General features: G+C 54.2%; 2 protein-coding genes across 8 annotated transcripts in view; both read right to left on the bottom strand.

Annotated features, from left to right (window-relative positions):
* Positions 1-822: 822 nt before the first annotated feature.
* Positions 823-2382, bottom strand: LOC119105750 (ADP-ribosylation factor 4). Its single transcript, XM_037229247.1, has 2 exons — positions 1905-2382; positions 823-1528 (listed from the first exon to the last, which is right to left on the bottom strand). The coding sequence occupies exons 1-2, from the start codon at positions 2265-2267 to the stop codon at positions 1334-1336; spliced, it is 558 nt and encodes a 185-aa protein (XP_037085142.1). The 5' UTR covers positions 2268-2382; the 3' UTR covers positions 823-1333.
* A 7398-nt stretch (positions 2383-9780) lies between these two features.
* The window catches only part of Ae2 (anion exchange protein Ae2), a 169847-nt gene continuing 156227 nt past the window's right edge, over positions 9781-23400 (bottom strand). For 5 of the 7 annotated variants that reach the window (XM_037229241.1, XM_037229242.1, XM_037229244.1 and 2 more), the window contains 15 exons: positions 22677-22854; positions 20707-20918; positions 20062-20187; positions 19172-19210; positions 17811-17999; positions 17004-17108; positions 16217-16593; positions 15447-15562; positions 14831-14979; positions 14342-14536; positions 13894-14054; positions 13356-13587; positions 12192-12794; positions 11600-11773; positions 9781-11002 (listed from right to left, as the gene is read on the bottom strand). In XM_037229241.1, the coding sequence (XP_037085136.1) occupies positions 10850-11002; positions 11600-11773; positions 12192-12794; positions 13356-13587; positions 13894-14054; positions 14342-14536; positions 14831-14979; positions 15447-15562; positions 16217-16593; positions 17004-17108; positions 17811-17999; positions 19172-19210; positions 20062-20187; positions 20707-20918; positions 22677-22854 (3009 nt within the window). In that variant the 3' untranslated portion in view covers positions 9781-10849. Of the gene's footprint in view, positions 11003-11599; positions 11774-12191; positions 12795-13355; positions 13588-13893; positions 14055-14341; positions 14537-14830; positions 14980-15446; positions 15563-16216; positions 16594-17003; positions 17109-17810; positions 18000-19171; positions 19211-19542; positions 19561-20061; positions 20188-20706; positions 20919-22676; positions 22855-23400 lie in introns of all 7 variants that reach the window. The other 2 variants (XM_037229239.1, XM_037229240.1) reach the window with 2 other exon arrangements.

Raw genomic sequence — 23400 nt, 5'->3', positions numbered from 1 at the left:
TTCACAACGGACGAACTGATGCCATTAACGGAAAGGTGTGGTAGCGAGCACGAGCACAATCGAGCACGTCCGAGCACCATTTTATCACCCGGTTTGAAGCGGAGTAGCGGAAAACATGGCGAGCACCAAAAGAGACGCTTGATTGAAGCAAGCAACGGAAATATTGTGCAGCACTCCGTCGTCTGTTCCAGCAACTTTTGATTAGTTCACCACATACCTACCACCATACGGGACACTCTCAAGTAGCTTCACCCTTGAATCGAGTTTCAGGCACCGAACGCAAAGAACGAAAGCAAAAGAATGGCTATTGTCCCCACTAACGTCGCCTGGAGTCCGACATTTTTGTATGGGGAAGTTGATACGCTGGGAGATCGCAGGTCCGACATGCCAAGGAAATAACTTACAGTATGAGTAGTTGAACATTTTGGACATGCTGTCCACAGGTTTACTTCGATGAACGCCATCGAGCAGCGCACTTTAACTACGTGATTCCTGCACCGGACATCGACAGTTACAGCGTAGCACAAAGCTCCACGGCTGAAGAGGTGGGCGAGAGAAGGTTTCCTACAGTTTCCTAAGCGGCTCCGGAGAGCAGGGCCGGCCTGTACCCCCCTGGTGACGCCACTCAGTCGTCGCCCACGGCTTCCTTACTGGCTCAGGGGGGCGGGGCCGGCTGATTCAGCGGCGAGCGATACCGCCGCAGGGGCAGGGCAGACTAACCCCACGACGGCAGACTAGTCCCACAGCGGGCAGGAAGAGAGCTCACCGCACGCAACGAGTGGACTGATGCCACAGCGGGCAGCAGCGGAAGAGTAGTGTTACCACCGCGACGGGCGGGGCGGTGGGCAGGCTGATCTAACTGTGACCAGGATGGGGAAAACAGACTGATTGTACGGGTGCAGAACGGTATGATCTCGCAGAGGAATGTAGAACAGATAACAGATACATGGGAACAGAAATTCTGGATTGCGTTCGGTGTTTTCGACCGGCGGAATAGTGTTTGAAATGACAAGCGGCAGAGGCAGGTAGAGGCAAAGGCAGGCAAGCGGTGAAAAGGCAGATATGTGGGAGTGCCAGGAATAGACAGGCAGGTAAGGCAGGTGTGTCATTGGATATGCTAACGCAGTGATGGAAAAAACAGTGCAGTTCGATCGGACTGCGAAACATTTTCGAATCAGACCACGTGACATTACAGCGACAGAGTTGGCTCCAATTACTTGCGTTGAAGTCACCAAAACTTGACTGCGTGTCGTTCTGATCTTTGAGGTTATGCAATACTCTGGTACGGTTCGGGCCGCGTCGGTTGTTTTGTGCTTTTCACTTGGGGCCGGGCCTAGCGCCTCCTTCCGATTTCCCTGGAGAGCCAATCCAGGGCCTCGTACAGGCCCTCGCCCTGCGTGGCTGAAGTAGCCTGCACGTGCCACGGCTGCTGGGTCAGCTTGCAGAGGTCCAGTCGTTCGGTGACCTCGCTTGGAGTCATGACTCGAGGCATGTCCTGCTTGTTGGCCAGAACGACCACCGGTATGTGCTGTAGCAGTCAAGAGAACGTGTCAGAACGCTCATTGAAGATGGCATTGATGGGGCGAAACAACAAAAACATTTCTGGAGTTCAGGGGAAAACACCTGACTTCAAGTATGTCCGTTAGACCCAACGGGCGCCAAAGCGGAAATGCGAATCACGGTGCAACGAAATGCACAAGTCTTAGATACCGAAATAGAATCTAACAGAGGCAGAGAGAGACGAGAGAGAGAGAGAGAGAGAGAGAGAGAGAGAGAGAGAGAGAGAGAGAGAGAGGAGGAGAGAGAGAGAGAGAGAAGGAGAGAGGGGGGGGGGAAAAGGGTTGGGGTGCGGGGAGGACACGTCATTGGAGCTACCAAGCCCGCCGGCACACACCGCCACCCACCTGCAGTTCATGATGCTGCAGCATGTCTCGGAGCTCGTCAGCGGCCTCCTGGATACGCTCACGGTCCAGTGAGTCAACCACGTAGATGAGGCCCTTGGAGTTGCTGAAGTAGTGGTGCCAGAGTGGACGGATGACCTTCTGGCCGCCGACGTCCCAGACGGTGAAGCTGATGTTGCGGTACTCGATCGTCTCGACGTTGAAGCCGATGGTGGGGATGGTGGTGACGACCTCGCCCAGCTTGAGCCGGTGCAGGATGGTGGTCTTGCCGGCCGCGTCCAGGCCGAGCAGCAGGATACGGACCGGCTCACGGCTGTGCACCAGGCCGTCCAGCGCCTCCAGCACTCGTGACAGCAGCAGACCCATCTCTCACGGGGCAGCTACAGCTTCTCAGGCGGTGAAGAGCAGCCGTCAGAGGACTGGTGAGCCACGGGTCAGACTTCGTACGGCTCCTCAGTTGTCTCCTTCTCCTCGCCTTCACGTATGAGGTTGTGACCCTCCGTCGCGGCTCCATCCCCGTTAAAAGCAGTGCTTGTATCTAACAACAACGGAGCGTGCCAGCGTGTCTGCTTCCAACGTGGCTCCTGTGGTGCAAACGATCGTCATGGGCCGATATTGATGTGTCGGCGGTTGGGTCGGACGCTGATTGGCTGACGGCGCGGCTTACTCAGCCCGAGTGTGACGTCACTGACTGCGGTCGACGGTCCGCTGCTGGTGCTGTTGAGGCAGGCCGGATTACCACAGAGCCGGGCAGTGGACGGACTGGTCCTAACCTGCTTGAGCGGTGAACGGATCTTAACCCAAAGAAGCCCTGTCTGGCGTGGTTCAGCCAGCCTTGCCCACGACCTGAAAGTTAACATTTTTCCATCGAAAATGACAGCGGCATGTAATTTTCAGAAAAAAGACATTGGCTAACAGTTTTGCCTTTTAATTAACGCGGCATTATCATACATACCGTTTGATCATGCAATACTGCAATGTAACAGGGGTGTAATAAGCGAAGTCAGCTGGTGTGGACAGCCAATAGGATATCCAAGGACCTCGATATGCTCCAAACGTTTGACTTTTCCCCGGATTTATATGCATAACGGAGATATTAAAGTCATTTTAAGCCACACTTCAAGAAAGAGAGAGAGAGAGAGAGAGAGAGAGAGAGAGAGAGAGAGAGAGAGAGAGAGAGAGATATATATATATATATATATATATATATATATATATATATATATATATATATATATATATATGTATATATGTATATATATATACATATATTGCGCGTTTTATAGGCTGTTAGAATTAAATCGTATGTTGATATTGGTATGTCATAAATCAGTTCGTCTATGGCCACCTATATTATTCTTAGCTGGCTTAATTTTCAAGAACACTCGTTCTCGATTCGCAAAGCAATGTAAGGCAGTCAGGCGGAAAGCATTCGAATATGGCGAAACATGACGCAGGCGTTACGAGACATAATCAAATGTGGACCATCAGCTCACAGAACATGCGCCCAAATATCAGGTCACGCTACAAAACACATCCAGACACACATACCTCACTTCTCCAACCTCTCTGACACCATGGCAAGTTCAAGGCACCAAATTACCACGCTGTCATTGGGTGACTGAACAGGTACAGTGACTGAACAGGTCTGCAGTGATGTGTGACTTGAGCTATTTGTTTAAATCAGACATTCTTTCTGTGATGAGGGTGGCTTCGAGGACTTGTAAACGGTGCTTCTTTGGACACGAGTTTAAAATTCGTGTGTTTTCAGTAAGGTCAGAGCGTAGGAGCTTGGTATTGTGGATTTTGCGCATATGCTGGTCTGGTGTTCCGCCCTGCAGGTGCATTGCCATGCGCCGTGATGGACGTGTCATGGTTATTCCAAGATAGGTCGAGTTACGCAGCCGGCAGTCGCCGTTGGGACATTTGATTCCATACACTGAACTGGTGGCTTTTAGCTGGTTTTGGTCTCCGGTCAGGTTGTTTTCCGTTGCGGGGCTGCTAGTTGTCGGGCTCTTGTAAAAGATGGCAAGTCGTATTTTAGTGTATTCGTCAGTCGGTGGGATATTTGACCTGGCGATGTTCTGCAAAACTTTTTCGTCCACCTTATATGACGAGGACATTTTATTTCAATAAAGGTTATTGGTCGGTTTCTTGTCGAGTGGTTTCAGGTTTTGTCTAATTTAAGGTGGACCTAACCTCTTGGTCAATTGCGCTGTTGGAAGGCCGTCATGAATGAGCAATTGCTTGCCCTTTCAAGTTCATTGTACGTGCTGGACTAGTTGAATCAATATATGAGTACTCTAACGGCCGCATGGTAATGCTCTAGGCATTCGCTAGCTTTATCATGCATTTACCGGCATCGGTAGATTTACGACGCGCTTTCGTCACAAAGATCCCTTACTCTCATTCACATCGGTGTCGAGAGATGGTTAACCGTTGTATACACTCAGGTCACCTCTAATATAAAGAATAAAAAAAACTCACCTCACCCCATTTGCAAACTGTAGCACCGATTGTCGCTGCATGGCTGCCTGTAGTTGACGAAGATGGACCTTGTCTCTAACATCAACAAATATGCCATCGATGTATCCGCAGTATATATGGGGCTTATTGCTCAGTTCTTTAGAACAAGGCTCTCCAGCCAGCACATATACACTTTAGCAAACAAACATCCGAGTGGTGATCCAATTGCGACACAATCTACTTGAGACAGATCTTCCGTTTGGACAAGTGAAGAGTGCCTCTATGGTGCAGCATCGGAGCATCGTTTTCGAGGATGGATCGTGACAGTTTTAGTGGTGGCAAGGTTGGGTGATTGCAGGATGGATCGTGACAGTTTTAGTGGTGGCAGGGTCGGGTGATTGTAGGCACAGTCCAGTATAATCTGGGCCGTTTTTATCAACAGGCGCGTTTGTAAACAGACTTTCTGCATTTAATGAAGCAAGTAAACCAGTGATATTGCTAGACCTGATAATATCAATGAACTCTCCCGTCGATCCCGAGCTTTGCTCTGCCGATATGTAGTGTTCAATCATGCCATTTAAAATGTTGCCAGATGATGGGTAGGTGTAGGGATTTGGGATACAACTGGTCTCAGGAGGTTATTCGGTGTATGTGTTTTACGTTGCCGTAAGCATAACCAAGTCTATATTTACGTGTGGCCTCCGTGAAGTGCTGCCCGCCCACCAGAGCGTTTGCCACGGTTATCAGCCTGTTGACTTTCTTAGTAAAGCTTTTGGCTTATTAAGTTTATTCGCATCCCTCGTGATGCGAATGAACTTAGAGGTGTTAGAGAGGAGATGCTTCATTTTACTCACACGGGAAGCTCAGGCCATGATGGAAAATATACTGGGGTTATCCGTCCTTCTGGCGACAGTCTGCTCGCGATTTCTCAGTTCTACAGTTCATGATTTCTCAGTTCTACAGTTAATGATTTCTCAGTTCTACAGTTCATGATTTCTCAGTTCTACAGTTCATGATTTCTCAGTTCTACAGTTCATGATTTCTCAATTCTTGAGCTGTCGAAATCATATCTGCGTTCAACAGCGGCACTCAACACGTTGGCAAACTTATGAAAATTGGATTTTGACAGGATGTTGTCACCAGGATGTTAACGCGATCACTATGCATGCGATGGCTCACTGGCTATGATATGCAAAATATGTGAGATTTGTCAATTATTTAAACCCACGACATTTGTGGCCCATTTTGATAGGGGACGTGACATTAAATGCCGACTAGTATAGTGATATAAACTGATTTTCCATGCGCGTCAAAGGCACGAGGATTTGTGCTCCAACTCCTACATTCAATGCATTTTTAAGTCAAAATTTAGTGGCATAGATGTGAAGCTGACACTTCGTTTAAGCTACGTCAGCTCTAAAGTTGCTCCGTTCTTGCTGACGACACCCGTTTTTAACGATAGTTATATCTCACTGCAATTCTAGGAACCAGGTCGATTTCAGATACTTACCGCGATCGACATGACAGTCGGTAGAAACACGAGGGACTATCGAAATGCGCTTGGTCGGCTGAAACGGAGTTAAAGATAATAAGGTCTTAGCTGTGAGGTGAATGAACTAATTTCGAGATCCATATCTCTTTCGCGTATCCTCCCCTCTCTCAAGGCGAGGGAATTGACGACCGACCAAACCTGTTGACAGCCCTATGCTCCAAGACAAGGCAGCCGATTGAGATGGAGCATTCACCATACGATGCCACTTGGTCGATAATCTATCTATTTCGGAACATGGCGATCAGGTCAAAGGCCACCAAAAATGTCAAAAACTGAAAAGATAGGGTCGCAGAAAATCTCATTCTCCCAGCCAATCGATCAGCATAGCACTTTCGCCAATCAATGCGTCGTAGTCTGTATTTTATTCTTTCCAGAGCATGGCAGCCTTGAGTGGGGCAATGGTCACCGAAAAACGGTCAAAAACACCAAAATTAGCTGCAGACGACCGCATGCGCGAAACCTACGGCACTGACCACCATGAAACCTTAACCAATCGGTGCGCCATAGCCGATATCCCATTCTTTCTAAGACATGGCAACCTTATGTCAGGTCGGAGGTCACCAAAAGCGGCAAAAAGCACCTGAAATTAGTTTTCAGACAACCCTCTGCTCCGAGTCTACGGGGTTGATCAGCACCAAAACTTCGCCAACCGATGTATTATAGTCGATATGCCACCCTTTCTTTAATATGGTGTCTTTGAGTCAGGTGGAAGGCCCCCAAAAACGACCGAAGCCACCCGGAATTAGTTTACAGATAACCCCGTGCTCTGTATCTACGGCACCGACTGGCAACAAGCCTTCACCAATCGATGCACAATAGTCGAAATCCCATCCTTTCTACAGCGCATTGACCTTGAGTTTGGCCAAAAACATTGGCCAAAAACACCTGACATTAGTTTGCAGACATCCCCATGCCCCGAGCCCTTAAGACAGCTCGGCACCAAACATTTATAGCTCAATGTGCCATAATCAATTAACTATCCTTTCTTGAGCATGATGACCTTGCGTCGGGTCAAAGGTAACCAAAAACGGCCAAAGCCATTTGAAATAAGTTTGCAGACAACCCCATGCTCCGAGCCTGTTGGACCGATCAGCACCAAACTTTTACCGATCGATGAGCCATAATCAATATCCTATTCCTCTCCAGAACATGATGACCTTAAGTCAAGTCAAAGGTCACCAAAAACGGATAAAAACGCCAACATTGGCCGCAGACAGCCACATCCTCTGCGCCTATGACACCGACTATCATGAAACCTTCACTACTCGATGCGCCCTGCCCGATATCCTGTCCTTTCCGAAGGTGGGGCTGGTAAAGTCATGAAGCTGGTGAAGATTTCATGTTGATTGGTGCAACAGACTCGGAGCAAGAGGTTGACTGCAGCCAATTTTTGGTTTTCTTTCAAGCTTTTGGTGACCTTTGACCTGACTCAAGGCCACCATGTTCTGGAAAAGATAGGATATAGACCATGCGCATGTATTGAGAAGGGTTTTATTGTGATCGGTGTCGTATACTCGGTTCACGGGGTTGCCTGCAGCCATTTGTGGTGTTTTCAGCCGTTTTTGGTGACCTTTGACCTAAATCAAAGTTATCACGCTCTAGAAAGAATGGGATATCGACTATGGCGCATCGAGTGGTGAAGGTCGCATGGTGATCGGTGCTATAGGCTTGGAGCATGGGGTTGTCTGCAACCAAATTGGCGGGTTTTGGCCGTTTTGGTGACTTTTGACTTGATTCAGGGTCACTTTGTTCTCGAAAGAACAGATTAGTGACTATGGTACATCGATTGGGGAAGGTTTCATGGTGATTGGTGCAATAGGCTTGGAGCATCGGGCTGACTGGGGCCAATTTTGGTGGTTTCAGCCGTTTTTTGTTATTTTTACCTGACCGAAGGCCACGAATTCTGGGAAGTGTAAGATATCGACTATGGCGCATCGATTGGGTAAAGCTTGTTGCTTACCGGTCCCATAGGCTCCAAGTATGGGTTTTCAAACCACTTTCAGGTGTAACCGGTTTTCATAAACTTTGACCCAGCTCATGGTCACCATGTTCTAGATCTGATACATCATCGACTATAGCACATCGATTGCTAAGGATTTGGTGCGATCTGTTCCATAGGCTCGCAACAATGGCGCTGTCAGCAAACTAATTTGAGGTGGTTTCGACCGTTTTTTGGTGACCTTAGACCCAACTCAAGGTCTTTACGTTCTAGACAGGATGGAATATCGACCAAGACGCATCGATTGGTGAAAGTTTGGTGCTGATCGGTGCCATAGGTTCAGAGCATGGGGTTGTCTGCAAACTAACGTCAGGTGACTTTGGCCGTTTTCGTGACCTTCAACCTGATCCATGGTCGCCATGTTTTAGAAAGAGTGGGATATCGGCTATGGTGCATCGATTGGCAATATGGTGCATATTGCCAATAACCGTTGCCAATATGGTGCATATTGGCAACGGTTTCACGGTGGTCAGTGCCATAGGTTCGGAGCATGATGCTGTCTGCAGCGCCTTTTTTATGGTTTTGGGAGTTTTTGGTGACCTCCGACCTGATCCAAGGTCACAATGTTCTGGAAAGGAGAGGATGTCGGTTATGACGAATCGAACAATGCATGTTTCATGGTGATCGTTGCCATAGGCTCGGAGCATGGGGTTATCTTTAGTCAATTTCGGTGGCCTTTGACCTCACTCAAGGCTGCCATGTTCTGGAAGATATGGATATCGACTATGGCGCATCAGTTGGTGAGAGTTTCACGGTGACTGGTACCACAGGTGAGGAGCATGGTTTGTCTACAACCCTATTATTTCGTTTTTTGGTGACCTTTGACCTGGCCCAAGGTCACCATGTTCTGGAAAGGGTGGGCTTTCGACTAAGCGGCATCGAATGGTGAAGGTTTCATGTCAATCGATTCCGTGTCTCAGAGCATGAGGCTGTCAACAGGTTTGGTTGGTCGTTTAGTCCCTCCCTTTTCAAGGGCTCCTCTGCGTAACACTCCAGCAAGACTGTCATGGTATTTGCCTTCAACGTGAACTCATCTAGGGTTCAGGAGCAGTCTTTAAACATGCTCAGCATGGCTGGGTGTGGCAAACAGAGGAAATGGAACCTTGAACTCCGTGGCATGTGCCCACCAGGCATCCCAATGCACAGGAAACGCACTTCTCGTGTGTTCCAGCTTATTAGGTTTTAAATCTTGCGTATCAGGCTGTTACAGGGACTGCCCAGCGTTTGAACTCTGTCCGTCCGTTTGTATGATTACCACTGCGTAAAGAACAAACGCTGTGAAACGAGGCCGAATCAGTGAAGGCGCATCGCGTGTACAAACAACCCGCCAAGTCCATTACTTCTAATTTTGCAGCTACCCTGGTCATGGTTTATGTTCGCAGATACAAAGATAAACCTTCAGCCTTGGACCCCAACTTTGCGTACGCCATGTGGGTTCAGGATGCGTGCAACAATCTGATCTGGGCACATCTGGATGTATTGTTCCCTGCATCTCGAAACCCACGTGGCATGTGTAAAGTTGGGTTCCCCGGCTGGCGTTTATTTTTGTGTCAGCAAAATCACGCCATGGCCAGCAAAAGCCACTAAATCAGAAGACATACACTTACTTGCCGGACTATTTGTACACGCGACACCGCCTCCACTGAGGCCCTCAGCACTGCATGCGATTAGCGGCCGAGCCGATCTGATGGCGTGGTGCGAGAAAACCCAACCTTTGCATCATGCCAGGTCTCGTTGTCGCCCCCCCCCCCCCCCACTTGACCTTGCTCTGTGGACTCAGCTCTATCAGCAAGTGCAGTGTGGACCGTAGGGCCGCTATCAGCCGTCCCCGCGTCGCCCATGACAGACGTAAACAAGGAGGGTGGCTGCTGTAAGAAGGTGTATTTGTCGCGTTCCGTAGCCGGAGCTCACCCTCTCACCTCTCACACGCGTCGGTAGCTCTACGCCGGCGCGCCGCACAGCGTCGCGCGATACGCGCCGGCCGACCGGCGCAGCAGCGCCACTACTCTACTGCCACACACACGGACGCTTCAGCGCCGTCCATTCGCTCCGTAGGCAGCCATCAGCCGGCGGGCGCCCCCCTGGCGGAGACGGCCCGCCGTCCGCCGCTGCGCCGCGGCGAGTCTGCAGGCGCAGAGCCCGCACGTGGCCGAGCGCCACCGCAGAGGCGGCGTCCCTCCAAGACACAATCGGGTACAAAAGCTGATCCTGACGAGTGGGCGTCGACCGCGCCCACCGGCCTATGTCTATAGAAGTCACACCGAGCGTGCCCAGCGGTCTGCGCCACGGGCAGCCGCTTCGGCTCACCAGACGCCGGCGCCGAGCTGTTCCTCGCGCTCCTGGCCTCACGTTCCCTGGGCCTCGCAACGCGCGCACCCGTCCCCGCGTCCTTCGCCAGTCCACGCAAACGTCCGTCCCCCGCGCCCTCACTCGGTAGGCGCGCGCGTCCATCCAACAAGATCACAACCCGCATGGAAGGCCCACGGGACACGCCTCCCGCTGCCAAGTCGACCTCGAGCGTGCGGTAGACCCGGTCGGCCCATGCCCCTCCCGCCCACGGCACACCCTGGGCGCCAAGCTCGGACACTCGCACACGCAATATTAATCAAATCGATCCAACGGGTGAAAATATCATTTATAATAACCATGTATATGCATATGTCTTAATGTACATCTCGGAGCGCAGGGCAGGCACTTTCGGCGACGCGTGCGTTCTCTCTCTCTCGCAGCACGTGAAGCGTCTCTCGGCGCGTTCGGCAGCGTTCGGTTCGCTCGCCCCCGTTCCGTGCGTGACAGCACCTCCATCACTCACAAAGCACAGTTCAGCCGCTGCCTCCGGCCCGCCGCCGTCACATAATCAAGCTGGAAGCGTGCAGACCGCCGCGGCGCCTCCGCCGGGATCTCCGGCCGTCGTGTGAAGTCACGGTGACGTCACACCTTGGGGTTGAGCGAGGACGGCACGCGCAGCAGCTGCAGGCTGCTGTTGTTGTAGAAGTTGGGCGCCGAGGCCGCCGCCGGCATTGTGTGCGCCTCCTCGTAGAAGTCGGCGTCCTCGGCCGGCTCCATCTCGCCATCGCCGTCCAGCTGTCGACCGGGATCAGCCCGGATTAGATGGCATCAGATCAGTTCGGTTCAAATCAGGTCAGGCCCAGCCCGGGCCAGACTGGGTCAGATCAGGTCAGCTTAGACAACGCCAAGTTCGGTCACTTGGGTCACGTCAGCTCGAGTCATGTCAGGTTGGGGTGGGTCTTCAGCTCAGGTCGGGTCAGACCAGGTTGGGTAAGGTCCAGTCAAGGTCAGGCCAGGGTGAGCGGGCAGTCTGGCGCCGCAAACTTGTGAGAGAAAAGAGCATGGACGTGCACATGCGAGATGTATAAATATGTTATGTGCCTAACAAAATTTGCGTTTACGTGCGCCATATGTCATGTGCGTCATAAGCACATCGCCGCCTCTCATTATGCTCATTATGCAAATAATTCGTCACTTCTTAATGTCATGCAACGTAATTTTTCTTAGTGTAGCTAAAAACGCGGTTTTCATCACTGCTACGACTCGAATAATCTAAGGTCTATACACGCGGCCTCGATCGTGGGGCACGTTCGCTTGGCGCCTGATGCTCCCCCTCCTCCCCGGAAAGTGCGCCAGTCCTAGGGTGGGGGGGGGGGGGCGTCCTCCACTCACCGCACACAGTTCCACGGGCGTGAACAGCCTGGGAAGCACGACCAGCCGCAGCGGGATCAGCAGCGCCAGGAAGAAGGGGAAGCCGATGGCGGCCGGCGTAAACTTGATGCCCAGCAGACCGCCCAGGCAGGCCAGCTGGATAACCGTGAACAGATGCATGCGCCACGTGCGAACCTGGCGGACGGAAGGGGAAACACGGTGTCAGCAGCTGATTGGGCGGACATAGCCAGTCTGATCCATCTTTCCGGTTGAGTGCGTTGTCTGGCAAGCAGGTGAGTCACCGGTTTTTTCTTACGTCTGAATATTTGGCTCCCAAATGTCATATACTCTCACTGCATGTTTCTGAAATATGAATACTTCCCCAAACGGTGCGCAATAATCCCGAAATATGCGCATGTTTTCCCAAGTTCTCAACAACGGTTCACTGCCGTTATTCTTGCCTTGATCCCAATGGCATATTTCTAAATAGGTCCATCTCGCAACTGAACCAGCTTAGAAGACGCCCCTTATTAGAATCCCAGTTCTAAACGCCCCGCATCGGCAAGCGTCGAGCAGTGCTGAATCGCCGCGCCACGCCAAAGTCGATCCTCACCCGCTTCACGTAGTTCTCGTCTGGATGGTGCTTGACCGGCTTGAGGAAGAGCACACAGCGCTCCAGCATCTGCACGCCCGACATGGACGACACGCCCATGTACATGAACACGCCGAACACCACGGCCACCGGGATCATGCCCAGCACGGCCGACAGCGCCACCGACAGGCCCAGCAGGATGGAGACGAGGAGCGCCGACAGCCGCTGCTCGTAAACGCCGATCATCTTGGGCTTCTCGCCGGGCGCGTACGTGGAGGACATGACGGTGAGCGCGGCGGCGTGGCTGACGCTGCGGATGGTGGCGGCGCACATCCAGGGCGCGCCGATCAGCGCCGACATCAGGTTTATCAGCGAGATCAGCACGATATCGACGTGGAAGCCGGTGCCCTTCTGCAAGTTGCGCTCGGGCTTGGCCATGATCAGCTCGCACACCATCGTCTCCATGTAGATGACGATGAAGATGAGGCCGGCAGCGGGCAGCGCGCCGACGATCGCCACCCACGAGGTGCCCTGGCGCAGGCCGAGAGGCGAGATGAACCAGCCGCGCAGGTCCGGATCGGACGGCGTCAGGCCGGACGGCACCTCCAGCCGCTGGGTGAACACCTGCCGGAGCAGCGGTGGACGCAAGCGTCAGGCAGGGAGGCGTCGGCACAGACGGGCTCGGTCAGATGGCTGCCGCCGTCTCCGGACAGGCAGAGGTTCAGTTCAGGTGGCTGCCGCGGTCCCCGAGCAGTCCGGACAGGGGTGCGGGCCAGATGGCTGCTGCGGCCTCCAAACGGCCTGGACGGAGATGTCGGCCAGATGGGTCCTGTGGTCTCCAGAGGCTTAGAAAGGGTACCAACCAGCGCCGGGAACACAAGGGACGCTTCCTTGGGATAAATGGGACAGTTATGGGCGTGCCGGCTGCAGCGTCAGTGATGTTTGCACGTGCAACCGCCATCCGACGGCAACACGCACACGAGACCGTCGTGGCTGCAGCCAGTTGGGCCCGTGACAGCACAACGACGTGACTTCACTGTCAGCAGGTGACCAGCGCCACCTTCCGGCGCCAAGCCCGAAGCGACCCATTCACGGAGCCCCCCGTTCACTGTGGCCGACGCCAGAGCCCGCCCTCCCCTGCGCCCGAGCCGGGGCTGGACCCGGGCCGGTGACGCCGCCACCCACCTGCGGGATCAGCATGTCGGCGCCGACCATCAGCAGAATGGCGATGGGCACGCCGAAGTCACCCAGCATGCGACGCACGCGCCGGCCCAGAAACTTGCTGTTGCGGAAGAAGCGCAGGTACTGGGCGATGGCGAACGTGCCGAACATGAGCAGCAGCGAGAGGAGCGCCGTGTTCGGCTGGTTCTTGGGAGCGGTGAGCGGGGCGTCCAGTAGCGGCGCTGAGCCGTTGCTCCTGCGGACGGGGAACGGATGGTCTGTCAGCGGCGGCCGGCGCCGAGTCCGGAGGCGACCACAGCAGCCACGAGCGTCCAGAGGGGTTCACATGTGCCAAGTACGGTTTGCGACGCATGCTGATGGTCCGGTCAGGTAGAATGAAGCGATCTAATCAAGTCGATTTAAGCTGGTCAGATTGGGCTAACTGGTGTCCGAGTACGTAACACAGATCGCTCATGCCAGTTCGTGGGCGCTATGGTATCACACAAGCATGTCATGCAGCAGTGCTCAAATAACTTCGTGCATGTGCCGGGCGGCAACGCACCATTCGGTCCGCTCCGAGCCGTCGAGCGGAGCCGAGCTGTTGAGCTGGGTGGTGCCGTTCTCCGGCTCGGTGCTCTCCAGCCCCGGCACGATCAGAGACAGCGAGCGCAGGAACAGCGGGTCAGCGCAGTAGTTGGCCAGCAGCGGATGGTTGATGAAGACCTGGCGACGGCGGTCCGACACGTCAGCTGGCAGCTGCAGCCGCGCCGCACGGACTCGGTGCCCACCCGGCAGCTGCGGCCGCTCGGCACGGACTCAGCGCCCGACCTCGGATCAGCTGCTGACTCTAGCCGAGGTGTATCGACGTCAGCCAATGGCCGTTCCTGGACCAAGTAAATCGCCGACTCAAAAGACCATAAGTGAAGTCAGCGTATGACTCGGCCTGGTCTCACCTCACAGCACTGGCAAAACGAATACCTTGCCGTCAGGGTGACGAGCAGTGCACGCACCGTAGCAAGCTTGGCCAGCGACTCGAAGATGAAGAGGATCGAAATGAGCGACGAGAAGATCTCGGTGGTGAAGCGGGTGAACTTCTTGACGAGCACGGAACCCTCCAGACCGACCAGGATCAGGCTGATGACCAGCATCCAGATGGCGATCCAGACCCGCATCGGCAGGAACTCGAGCCCGTTCGATTCGGCGAACTGCGGCGTCGCGGCGGGACCGGTCAGACGGATGACACTCGCCGAGCGATCGTTATAAGTGGCCAGATGATCGGAACGGGGTGCGGCCTAGCTGAGGTCGAGATGGCACAGGCTCTGTTGAGCAACGGTGACAGGGCAATGACATACGAAATTATTGGCAATGCGCCACACTGCCTAACGTCCGGCAAGCGCGCCGCCGTTCGAGGTCACGGAAAGCACAGTCAGCGTTGATGCAGCTTTCCTCGGAGCGGCAGCCAGTTGGCCGCCCCAAGCCCGTGCGCCCATGCCTCAGACCTGGAAGAGCGCCTCGTCGAAGAGGAGCACCGGCCCGGTCGTGCCAATGATGATGAGCGGCTGGCAAGACAGGAGCGCGAAGACGATTCCCGCAATGGAGGTGGAGATGAGCGTCTCCGAGATGCCGATCTGCAGCTCGGTCTTGTCCACTGAAACGGGGCGTCACGCGTGACTCCGGCTGTCGTCACGGCCGTGGGCGGGGCGGCACACTCCCGCTTGTCCATTGTAACGGGGCGTCACGCGTGACTCCGGCTGTCGTTACGGCCGTGGGCGGGGCGGCACACTCCCGCTTGGACGGATGTTCCAGGGTGCCGGACATCGGATGGGATGGGAATTACGTAACAGGAGTCGCAGTCTAAGTCAACGCATCCGGTCAAACACCCCGTTGGGCGGTGAGTGAGGCATGGAGGGAGACTTACTAGCCCGGCTCAGTGCCATCGGTCCCGTAAGGTGACGAACTCATAAGACCACGATTTCTCGCATTCCGCTGGGCTCCTCGCCCGCCAGCGGCAGGGCGGGGAGCACGTGCTCCCGCCGGGGGAGGAGGGATGGGGAGGGGAGCTCCTTGGCGGCCGATGGAGGAGGCTGGACCGCAGCTTGCGCCCGCGTCACTCACTCATCAGGCCGCCGAACGTGATGGCGCCGGCCAGCGCCGCGAAGAAGATGAAGAATGCCGCTGAGAGGACGGCGCCGCTCAAGCCGTCCTTGAAGTCGGACAGATAGAACGGATACCTGCCGGCGTCGGCCACGGTCAGCGTGAGCTAAGGGCGGGAAGACAGGCAGGTCATCTGGACGCAGGTAGTGACATTGCCGCTGGCTGAGGCCGGAGTGGCGGCTGAACGCCGGGGGAACCCCGCTCAGGCGGGGTTTGTGCAATGCTATTGTGTCACGTGTCAATGTGTGCGTTATGTGTCATTACAGTGCGCTAACGGCCTTTCAAGGCACACCTTTGTATCAAAAACATAACCTTAGAAGGAAACGAAAAAGCTTTAGATGTAAGTTATATATAGCTAAGTGTCTACAGATGGTTTATCGTGTGACTACCCGTACTCGTAATTGTCCACCTCTTCAAGTACTCGTGTTCCACCTCTATCCGACCATCCTCAAATACTGTAATACAGCCTTACGTTTAAAACCCACGCGTGTGATCTCACCTGTGGTCCTACCGGCTCTAGAAAATTACGCACAGTTACATGAAATTACCACAAATAAAGCTCTGAAGAGCATCAGCCAAGCAAGCATGTCCAGCACCTGGCACACATCCCTGTAGTTTCAGCCAGTGTCTTGCCGAGAGTCGAGTCAAGCGGCGTCACGCACCAGGTCAGTGTAGACAAACGGGCACCAGTTCCCCATCGTCAGATCGCGCCCGGCCCTCTCGCCACTCACCTCCGCTTGATGTCACGGATGAAGCCGGCAAACGGCCGGCCCTGGCGCACCAGCGGGTCGTCCACCAACTCGAGCTTCTCCTTGTCGCCGGGAGGTGGCGGGCCGCCGTCACCGGCCGCGCCGCCGTCGCCAGCGGGTCCCGATGCGCCCCAGGCGCCGGATGTCGAACCCTCGCGACGCCGCTCCAGCAGCGCCAGCTTTTCCCGCTTACGCTCCTGAATCTCGCGCGAGCGCAACTGCAGCTCGTGTACGTCCAGCACGTCCGGGTTGGCGGTCCAGTCGATAGGTGGAAGCACCAGCGTGTCGTCCAGGAACTCCTTGAAGGCCCACATCAGGTCGTTGCGGCCCTCGGCCTTGTAGGCCGCCTCGTGGAAGGCCTGAGGACGGAGAAAGCTGCGATCACGGATAGATGCTGGAACACGCGTCACATGTACCGACCGCATTGAACGCAAGTAAGTCGAGAAACGAACCACACACACGCATTTACGTCTTACGCGTGCAGAGACCAGAATCATGTTTAAATACTTGACAACCGACGGCTGTGCCTCAAATATCCCGTCAAACCGCTCAAAGAACATTTCACTTTTACTAGCTGGTGGACATGCCCCAACGGGCGCCGCAAACTTCCCGGCAAATCTAGTTCTCTCTAAAGCCGTCCATCTGTAGAGTGTGTCACGGCTGGTCACGTCTCGGCGGCCCGACTCAGCCTGCGGTCTGCCTGGCGAGGCGGCCAGGACTGGTCCAGACTGGTCCGGATCCGGTGGCTCTCACTGGTCCTGGCTCTCACCGGGCTGGACATGAGCGTGGCGAAGGCGCGGCCCGTCTCGTTGTAGTCCTCGAACGCGTCGTGCGGCCCCACCAGGAAGAAGATGAAACGAACGGGCAGTGGCATCTGGCGACACGAGGCGGCGGTGTCGGCCGACGGAGACAACGCTCGGAACATTGACAGTCTGGGGCGGGACGCACCACAAAGTTCGCACGATCGCCACTGTCCACCGGGTCAAACACGCCGCAGGTGGCTACAGTGACGCCTGCACAACATCAGCACACGCTGAGAAAAGCACCGGCTTCACGACCAAGGACTGAAGCCAAAGCTTCAGTGACGTCATTACTCCTCTTCACGAGCCCAACGCCGTCAATATCATGGCGCTGTCAGACCGGAACGCCTGTGATGACTGGATGCACCTGTGGGGATGTGCTGCGCCGCCCATAGCAGACCACCAGGCCTCGTCCACACAACGTAAGCGAGGCGCAAGTTACGAGGGACGCGATGCAAGTTGCGAACGATGCGATCCATCGTTCGTGATGACCTATGAACGTTGTAACACAGCTTACCCGCGATAACCCGGTATGTTTCATTGCTGATAACCTGGTATGTTCCATGTGTGACTCATCCACTGTAGCTCAAAACATTTGACCATTGTATGTGGCCCAGCCCATCCCCAATCCCGTGAATTAAATATATCTCTCTGTCCCCAAGCTTCCACAGCGATCTCGTACCTGCGTACTCTCCGCGATCCTGTCCTGACCGTCGCGACCCAACGCTTCCCTCCCCCCCCCCCCCCCCCGTCACCTTTCGCGAGCCGTCGCTAACCTCTGTGATGCCCGGCAGGTAGGTGCCCTCCGCCAGGCGGACGAAGGCAGCCACCGGGCCCTCGGCGAAGTCGACGCGGCCCACGTTAACGCTGAAGGCCTCGGTGCCGGGCGCCAGGCGGCGCAGGATGTTGTGGTGCGCCATGAAGCGGCGCAGGTCCTCGTTGCTGGTGATGCTCTCGCCACCGATCTGCGCGACCGAGGGACCCGTCAGTGGCGCGGCACGGGCACGCCGTTTTCAAAGATGAACTTAACCGACTACGCTGCAGAGGTCGCTTTGATGCTTCAATAGCTGCCGAGCGTGAGTTGTTTGGAGGACCCAGGCACCATGCCTCAAGAACAGTGACCACAGTTTAATGGGCGTACGTGGCCCAAAAGATTTGGACGTGCCACCGGCAAGGTAGAACACGGCGGCGTCTTCTTCAGTCCGATTTTCTCGGCCAGTTATCAACTGACCGCCAAAAAACGGCCATGTGAGGGCGTCGAGGGACGCCATTCTTCGCGTCCGCCCCACACGGGTGCTCCGCCCGACCACTGGCCGTCGAGGAGGCGCGAACGCGAGCAGGGCGGTGGACGGACAGCGGGAAAGGAATCAGGCGATACTCGGCCCCGCGCCGTGATAGGTGACGACAGAGCAGAGGGCTTTGGAAGCAGAGCAAGGCACAAGTGCACAGCTATCAATAAGGCCAGGGAGACTGACGAGGCAAGGGCTCTACTGTGGACCATTCAAACATGGAAACCATGGTTTAAGGCTCACAGTCCACCCTTCTGACCATCACTACCTGTCCAAATTAATACAACAAGGGAGGTGTTATTGCATCACCAATCACTAGAAAACATGCAGCCGAAAATCGTCTCACTCATCACACATAGTATTCACCTCCACTGCAGCTATCAGAGTGATAAACGAAACCTTGAGTGGACATATATATATATATATATATATATATATATATATATATATATACTTATATATATATATATACATATGCATACATATGTATATATATATATATATATATATATATATATATATATATATATACATAAAGCAACGATTGATGGAGACTGGGCAGATTAGTGAAAGGTGCGCGTGCGTAGACTATGGCAAAATGAGTGGGCAAAGATTATGCAGTCCTGGCATGCGATCACTTACATAGGTCTAAAAACCTAGAATCGGAACACTCGGAAAGTATCCACACAGCGCACATGCATAAGATATAGGTGACAAAGACGCTCACGACAAAATACGCCTACAGCGAGGCAGGAAAGCACGTCAAACAAATCAAGTTAAAAGGACAAATGGCGGAACGCAATGGCTATTTACAAAGCAGTCACACAGAGAACGGCCAAGTACGTTACGTTGTTGAGCGGTCGCGGTCTGCCAGGGTGGTATTTGAGCTGGAACCAGTGAGGTGTCACTGCCGACTGACGCGCTCACAGGCGGGCACATCACCAGGCACGTGCGCATGGGCTCCGCACCATCACCAAGCGACCGAGCACGCGGCAGACAGGCGATACAACGGAGCCAGTCCAGTCGCAATTTCATACGGCGCACAACACCGAGTCGTGATGGGCGGGGTGGTTCGGGATGGGGGTGAGGGTGGGGAAGAGCAAGCCCATGCGCGGGCAAGCTGGGGCGCGGGGAGAGATGCGAATCATTGCCGGGCCGTGGCACGTTGACAAGGCCTGACGGACGGACGCACGCGCACAAACACAGAGTGCCACTTTACCTCCTGGGGCGATTTGAACTGTGAAAAGATGGCCGGGGCTTAGTCCCACGCCTGTTCCATGCGTCATATGCTACGAGCCAAAGGGAAGGCATACAAATACATACATATCGGTAACATATGCATTTAATGACCGCATATTGTTACCGCACATTACCAGAGTCAGCAGGCTGATGACAACCATGGGAATGGCACAAGTGTAATCATGGAGAAACGGCGACGTACATGTTCCAGCTTACCCTGGCTGTTATATCCATCACAGAAACCCCTGAAACTGCCTGCTGTCCGGTTTTGGCTGTAGAATGTCCCTTTGGCTTAAGCCAAAGAACAGTGCCTGTGTTATGGCTTACTGCACTCCTTAGACAGTTAATCTGTTCCCTGTAAGAGCGCAGCAAGTACATCGCGTGACTCATCTGACCCCTCAGTGGGGCGGTGCCAGACGTCCACGGTCCCTGCGGTCTGACCTGCCGCCGGCACCGGGGTCGGCCGCGGGGCGGCGCTAGCAACGCTGGCGCTACTCACCGAGTTGTGGCGCGGGATCTGGCCGTGCGACGAGGACATGACCGACAGCGAGTTCTTGCGCGACTTGTCCTTGCCGGCGTCCGAGAGCGACCGCGCCGAGCTGTTGTTGCGCATGTCGGCCAGGCTCTGCGGGGCGCCGGGCGCCGTGAGCACGGATCGCCTCAGGCATGACAGCGGCCACACAGTGGAAGGGTGCTTCCTTTCACAGGATTCGCCTCCACCCAGCGAACTGTTCACCGGGAGCGAATATATTCGCCAAGCACGTATACTAATACACATGTTATGTTTTCGATCACAAACAGGGAAAAAACCGAAATAATACGGGGGCACAATGTCCATGACTTGCTTGAATCGACGAGCAGTGCTTGCTTCATGGTTTACCGTGCTCCTTAGTCATTAAATAAAACCACCCTGATGTCCGTTACGGACGCACTGAGCTGAAGATTGTCCAGTGGTAAGCTGGCGCTTCCCTGTTTATAGCCTAATCTTACCGGTCCAAAAACTCCTCCAGATCAGTCTTACGTTTAATCGATCGCGCCCACATAGCATTGGCCTGAATGCGCGCTCAAACCCAAACGGAATAACAAACACGGTATCGGGCGCCCCTGGTGCGATGGCCGGCCGCCGTCGCCGCCTTCTCCACACCTGGAGCGTGATGCGGGAGAGGTTGCGGTTGCTCATGTAGTTGCGCAAGCCTCGCGCGGTGTGGTCGGCCACGTTCTGGCGGCGCAGCAGCAGCGTACGCATGACGGCGCCGAAGTCCTGCTGCTTGATGTGGTCGTCGCTGACCAGCTGGGTGGTGATCCGGTGACTGATGGCCACCGAGTCGTGCTCCTCCACGTCCAGCAGGATCGTGCCTGCAAGCCCCAGTGCGGTGTCACTGGGACGGGACGGCGTCACTGCGGCGGCGGCGGCAGCGGCGCCTCGAGAGTGTGATGACGTCGGTGCGGGGAGGCCACCGGTCTGGATTGGGGTGGGGGGGGGGGGCGCTCGGAAAGGTGCCCGTGAGTTCTATTTGACGGGAGATGAATATGAGGTGAACGGATGTTACGACTTCGCTCCCGAAAAGAATTTACAGACTCTTAAATACTTTCAGGAAATCAATGCAATAAATTAATCAGGCGCTGCCACATTGTACGTAGGTGTGCACTCCCCAGTATATGGAAGAAACGAATGACAAAACAATTTTCGAGACCAAAGGCGACTTAAAGAAACTACGGGAACGTCACCATCGGACACGGTCGTTCAATTATAGACACAAACATGTGTTTTAAGAAGATCAAGGGCACCAGAGTAATGCTGTATTTTGAGGAGGTGGGAGACGCATTGCTAAATCGCGCACCGGAAATTTATCCACCATGGAATCAGAGCAGGAAAACCAATGTTAAGCAGTGAGCACCACACAATCCTGGAAACTGTGCTCTCGCTTTCATTGCCGAACACAGCCAAGTTGCCAAGTTTCCTCGATATGCGATTTTCGATCCGGCCCACTGCTGCAGACCCGCAGAGGACCGCTAAAAGATCACACCCAGCACATGCGGGACCTTTCCACGCGACTTGCACCCTGACCCCGACCGTGGACGGCCGGCGGGACGGCCCTCCACCGACTGAGCGTGACACCCTGGCCGTCCCAGCCGGTCCGGTCTGGTCGGGTCCGCCGCCGGCGGGGGCATCCCCGAACCTGCCCAGATGTCAACAATAGGGGAGTGGTGGTCATGGCTGCGTGTCAGAACGTGCTGCAAGCCTGTACCCCACACAAAGTGTGCGTGGGGTGGCCAAAACGTCAGACTGGCGTGTGACTTGTGAGTTCTTATTCCGGAAATAATCAGCCTTCAAGATGTCAGGAGACGTTGACTAAACAACGTTACCGAGCAGGCGTTGGCTATGCTGACAACGCTCGTTGTTTTAAGCAGTGCTCATGCTCACGGAGGACTTTGAACACAGCTTGAGACGTCGAGTTTTGTCAATACAGTTAAAACTCACTGGATCATTAATGGCCGATTATCATCGTAATACGGACTCTCAATTCATGTCGGAAACCAGAAGTTCAAGGCTTTTCTTGCTTAACCCAAATATCGGACGGCTTTCAACCGTGCGGTAAAATTTGATACGGCACAAATTGGTATGATGATTATGAGGGACATTTAAACATAAGCAATACCGAGTGTGTTCTTGTCTGTGACCATTATCATGAGCAGCGCTTTCGTCGCTTAGCTGTACAGATTATTTGGCTCGTATATCGATAACGCTAATCCAAGTCATTAAGAGGCGGCTTAGGTTTGATTCATTCGCACACATGGCCCATGCTGTCAGGGCTTCAATAAAGGACGTCATATTAATCTTATTCGAAAACCCAACTATTCTTTACACAGGCGACTTAATGCAGCACAACATTAAAAAAGGTGATGGTTTGAAAGTGCTGATATATTTTACCGATTCCACGACTATTTTGACCAAGAGTGTTCAGGAATGCCTATCGTAGATCAAGTTTGCGTTCGCTGCGGTGGTTTTGTGTGACTCGATCCCTCTCGACATTTTTGCTCCGTTATCTCGGCGTGGGGTGGCAACCTACGCCCAGTTTTGTTCCTTTCAAGGAGTCGGTCCATCGCCCTCACCCTTCTCGAGGCAGCGGCGCAGGTTCATGAGGCTCTGGAAGGACAGCGAGGTAAGATGGGGCTTGCCCCAACGGTCGGCGCCCGGCTCAACGTCCTCCTCGTACTTGATCCAGCGAGCCGTCTCCTGCCATTCGGATTCGTTCTCGGTCGCAGTCAGCTCGTCCATCTGCACGTACATCTGTAGGCCGAGGAGAGAACTTCAGCTTTGATTTTAATTGATAGATGGCTCTTGCGCAGCGTGAGGATTCTTAAGGCTTCGACCCCATGTGCGCACATCCGGTGTTTTTGGCAAGGGATATTCGTGACGTCACGCACTGGAATGGAGGGGACATCCTCATGAATCACGACTATAACGTGCAGCTAGTATTCGGCGAAGGCGGAATTTCTAAGAATACCAAGGAGGTAACTGCCTGCAGAAAAGAGTACCAAAGACGGTACACCAAAACATCAGAGGGGTTAAACCAATATGACACAGGGCATGCCACTCTATGACGTATGGGCCGAAAACACACAGTCATTCCATCCGACCTAAAAAATTTCCAGCGCTGAATGCATCTCGAACAAGTCCGACCATGTCTTCAGTCAGAGCCAATGGGAATCCTCCGGACGAGTGACGTCAGGTCACGTCACAGCGGGCCCCGCCGCGCAGCGGCCCGATGATGACTCATCACATTCCTTCACACTAATGCCGCCGGCACCCTCTCCCCGCCCGGAGCACTGGGGA

Source organism: Pollicipes pollicipes, unplaced genomic scaffold (genome assembly GCF_011947565.3).
Source record: "Pollicipes pollicipes isolate AB1234 unplaced genomic scaffold, Ppol_2.1 Scaffold_6138;HRSCAF=7277_pilon_pilon_pilon, whole genome shotgun sequence".
Classification (NCBI taxonomy): domain Eukaryota; kingdom Metazoa; phylum Arthropoda; class Thecostraca; order Pollicipedomorpha; family Pollicipedidae; genus Pollicipes; species Pollicipes pollicipes.
This window is presented reverse-complemented; position numbering and strand designations above follow the sequence as displayed.